At 33.9% G+C, this 3,371-nt stretch overlaps 2 protein-coding genes across 2 annotated transcripts; one reads left to right on the forward strand and one right to left on the reverse strand.

Annotated features, from left to right (window-relative positions):
• Positions 1-1,410: 1,410 nt before the first annotated feature.
• Positions 1,411-1,861, forward strand: Gasu_63610 (uncharacterized protein). Its single transcript, XM_005702444.1, has 2 exons — positions 1,411-1,671; positions 1,747-1,861. Exons 1-2 carry the CDS (start codon positions 1,528-1,530, stop codon positions 1,819-1,821), a joined length of 219 nt encoding a protein of 72 aa, XP_005702501.1. The 5' UTR covers positions 1,411-1,527; the 3' UTR covers positions 1,822-1,861.
• Positions 1,862-1,894: 33 nt separating this feature from the next.
• On the reverse strand, positions 1,895-3,040 carry Gasu_63620 (cytochrome-b5 reductase). Its single transcript, XM_005702445.1, has one exon. It carries the CDS (start codon positions 2,911-2,913, stop codon positions 2,467-2,469), a length of 447 nt encoding a protein of 148 aa, XP_005702502.1. The 5' UTR covers positions 2,914-3,040; the 3' UTR covers positions 1,895-2,466.
• Positions 3,041-3,371: the final 331 nt, after the last annotated feature.

The raw sequence follows: 3,371 nt of genomic DNA on the forward strand, positions 1-3,371 counted from the left end.
AGCTATTAGATATACATCCTATCTGTCATCATTGACTCAATTTTTGTTTCTTTTAAACTCAAAAACGAGGTGTCAAGACTATATCGCTCTAAACACACACACACATACATATATGTATATATATTAAAGCAATCAAGTACCATATGACCAAAAAGGAGAGAGAGCAGGTTTACTTTGTAGCTCTTTGAAACTATCCAAGGAAACCAAGGTATAAAGAAAGGGAGAAAGCAGTAGACTTGACAGTCCATACTGAGAAGAAAAAGAAAACATTTACCAAAGTGTGTACACTCAAGTTTATCAATATTCTTCGACACCAAGGTCAGATGGAAACAGCTCTACGAACGAACGAACAGAACCTGGTCAACTTGCACTGGGAAGAGATTGTTCCAGATACCCAAAAGAAATTACTTTGACGGTATAAAGCTAGCTATTTCAAGAAGCACGAACAATTGATAAAAAAGTCCAGTATATTTGGATTGCCAGACACAAGACTAAAGAATTGTAATACGCTATTAATTCGTCAACTCATTACTCTTTTCTTTTTTCAGCAAATAGAAAGAAAAAAGAGTATTTTTTATGATGAATGAGAAACGAACTGATAACTTGTTTCGTAATATGGAAACTCAGATTGATAAGAAGTTGGAAAAATGATCTCACTCTTGCAGACTTTCACATCATGCCGATGTAAAAATGCACTTTAGACAAGTTGCTGATTGGTGAATCAAAGACAAGTTTTAACTATTGAAGAAGACATATACAAGACAAGAGACAAAAATAGGAGTAAGTTCATTGTGCATTCTAAAGTTGAATATGGCTTGGATAGTGTTAATAGAATGACATGGGTTGTTTGAATTACAGTATATTGTCTGTCCATTTTTCATAAGCCTTCTCTTCCATCAAGATGTTTTATACTAGCACACGAAAACTATCCCATATGTAAATAAAGTTATTCATATCCTAGACTTTGTTTCATATAATATTTATATATCGTCGATAGTCTCTTTAATAGCAAATGCACAATAATCATATGGATCTATTAGAAGAACTTACCCAAATAGCTTTGACAAACAAAACACCAACTAGTACTTATAGTCTTTTATCTTAGCGCATAAAGGATAACCTAGTTGATAGTTTGCTTGGCAAGAATCATAATGAGAGAAAATCCCCACATTCTTTCCCTGATAGTTGTAAATTGCATTTAATAGTAAACAGATCGTTGACCGAAACTCGTTTGAATCCATTGTTTGCAGAATTGACCCACTGTTGAATCATATTGGTATACTGTAAAATGAAGATTTTGATTTTGCTATTGGGTCTGATTCTGCATAATATGATGAGTACCAGTATACAAAACAGACTTTTTAGTGATTTTTTCTGCTAATGGGAAAGATGGGCAATTTTAAAAGAGAGGCCGATTGAAAATGGGCCCGCGCAATTTTGATTAGAAAATTGTCATTATGGGTGTGGGGTGGGAAAGAATGGGTAAATTGGGAATGGGAGAGAGTGGGGAAATTACCAAGGGGGAAAATGGGTAGGGGGAAAGGGGCCAATTGGGGCCAACCCCAAGGTGATCGTGATTTGAAATTGCCATTGTGGTGGGCTGGGGAAGAATGGGCCCATTTAGAGATGGAAGGGGAAATTGCGATGGGGGAAAATGGTTGGGGGAAAGGGGTGTGAGGAAATTGGAGAAGAGGGGCCAACCGAAAGGCAATTGTGTTGATTTGAAAATTGCCATTATGGATGCAGGGAAGAATGGGTAAATTAGAAATGGGGGCATTTAAAATTGAGGACAGTGTGCAAAGAGAACTGAGTGTGAATTGAAAGTCTTGGGAGAATCCATACAGGAAGAGTGTTTGAAAAATTCCAATTCGAAAAGCAAAAAAAATTGAAATTTGAACGTCAGTTAAACTTTATGAGATAGTAGTAGTAGAAAGTTCAATTACATGCTGTTTACATAATGTTTCCATGCTTTCATAATACATTTTTACTCTAAAATAATCTTCTTATTAAATTCCTAAAGAAAATATAATGACAATTTAATATAGTTAATTGAAACGTTGAAAACATTATAAAAAAAATTTAATCAATGACTTAATTTTTAACTATTACAATTAAATGTTCAAAGTAATTATTATATAAACACATAAAACTCAACAAAACAAAAAAAGAATTAATTTTAAAGACTATATTTGTTAATTCTCCACAAAATTGACAAAAATAAATAATTTTTAGTTTAGTTTTACAATATTTACTAAAAATATACACAACAAAAATAAAGATAATAAGCAAAATTTGATAGCAACATTGACACACAAATACTACAAATACACAATAAATGCAAGGATTATTTTTGTTAAAAGTTAATAACAAAAAAAGTGAAAACTAACCAATAAAAAAAGAGAACATAGTCGTCGAAAGTATAGAAAGAAAGATTTTTATTCAAAGAAATACACATATTTAAAGTGATTAAGTAAAATGGCGCAAAAAAATAATGAACGAACTGAAAAAGCAAAGAATTGCATTTGGTAATTTGTCATGTGATGAGAGAGTATGTATGGGTGAATGAAATTGTCGATTGCGGGTAAAGGATGGTAGTGCAACTTTGGTTTGAAAATTGTCATGGGGGAGTGTGGGGATAAGGGGAAAAAGGGGGCCAATTGGAAGTGGAAGAGGGTCCGGGGGATCCAGTGGCTCGTTGGTTCTCTTTCTCCTTTGGAATCCAATATAAGAAGCTGCACCAAGTAAAATACCTAACAGTAGTGAGAACACAATAGTGTTGGAACTGCTACCTAAAGACACAAGTTGTTTAATGCTGTCCATATATGGTTTAGGCGTTGCTATCAAATCTGAAATCCGCTCTCCAAGCTCGGTCATGCGTTCCTCATGCGCTGAGTCCACAGGACACTCTTCCATCACTAGAATGTAAACGGCTCACTTTTTCTTCCTATTAACTGGATGATAGAAACTATACGAAGGAACAATGATTTAAGAAAAGAATGTTACTTTCAATTTGCGTATATAATAACAGAAAAAACCGTTACTACTTGAATGATTGATTTTCAGCAATATTCAAACATTGTGAAAACTTTGCGTTTGTTCATCGAGTAAATTATAAAGGAAGAAGAAATGATATTTGTTCTCTCTCCGATACGCGAACAGTTGCACTCCTCATTTTTGTGCACGTTGAGCAAAGTAGGAAATGTTTGGTCACAACTAATGAAAATGACATTTCAATGCCAGTCGATTCTCATTTACACTAGGATTTTCAACTTTGGATAACCTTTTCAAGGCAAAGCTTCAATGGTTGGTCTCCATAGAAAATGAAAACTTTATTCATGCAAATGAAAAGAAAACTCATTCCGTCTCTATAA

This window comes from Galdieria sulphuraria (assembly GCF_000341285.1).
Source record: "Galdieria sulphuraria unplaced genomic scaffold scaf_185, whole genome shotgun sequence".
In the NCBI taxonomy this organism is placed as follows: domain Eukaryota; phylum Rhodophyta; class Bangiophyceae; order Galdieriales; family Galdieriaceae; genus Galdieria; species Galdieria sulphuraria.

What these genes read in the sequence shown, in the direction of transcription:
- Gasu_63610 (XM_005702444.1), top strand. Translation starts at nt 1,528, where the DNA reads ATGGGTAGGGGGAAAGGGGCCAATTGGGGCCAACCCCAAGGTGATCGT. An exon ending in AAAATGGTTGGGGGAAAGGG is followed by an intron (nt 1,672 to 1,746) that starts GTGTGAGGAAAT and finishes TTATGGATGCAG; the next exon opens with GGAAGAATGGGTAAATTAGA.
- Gasu_63620 (XM_005702445.1), bottom strand. Translation starts at nt 2,913, where the DNA reads ATGGAAGAGTGTCCTGTGGACTCAGCGCATGAGGAACGCATGACCGAG.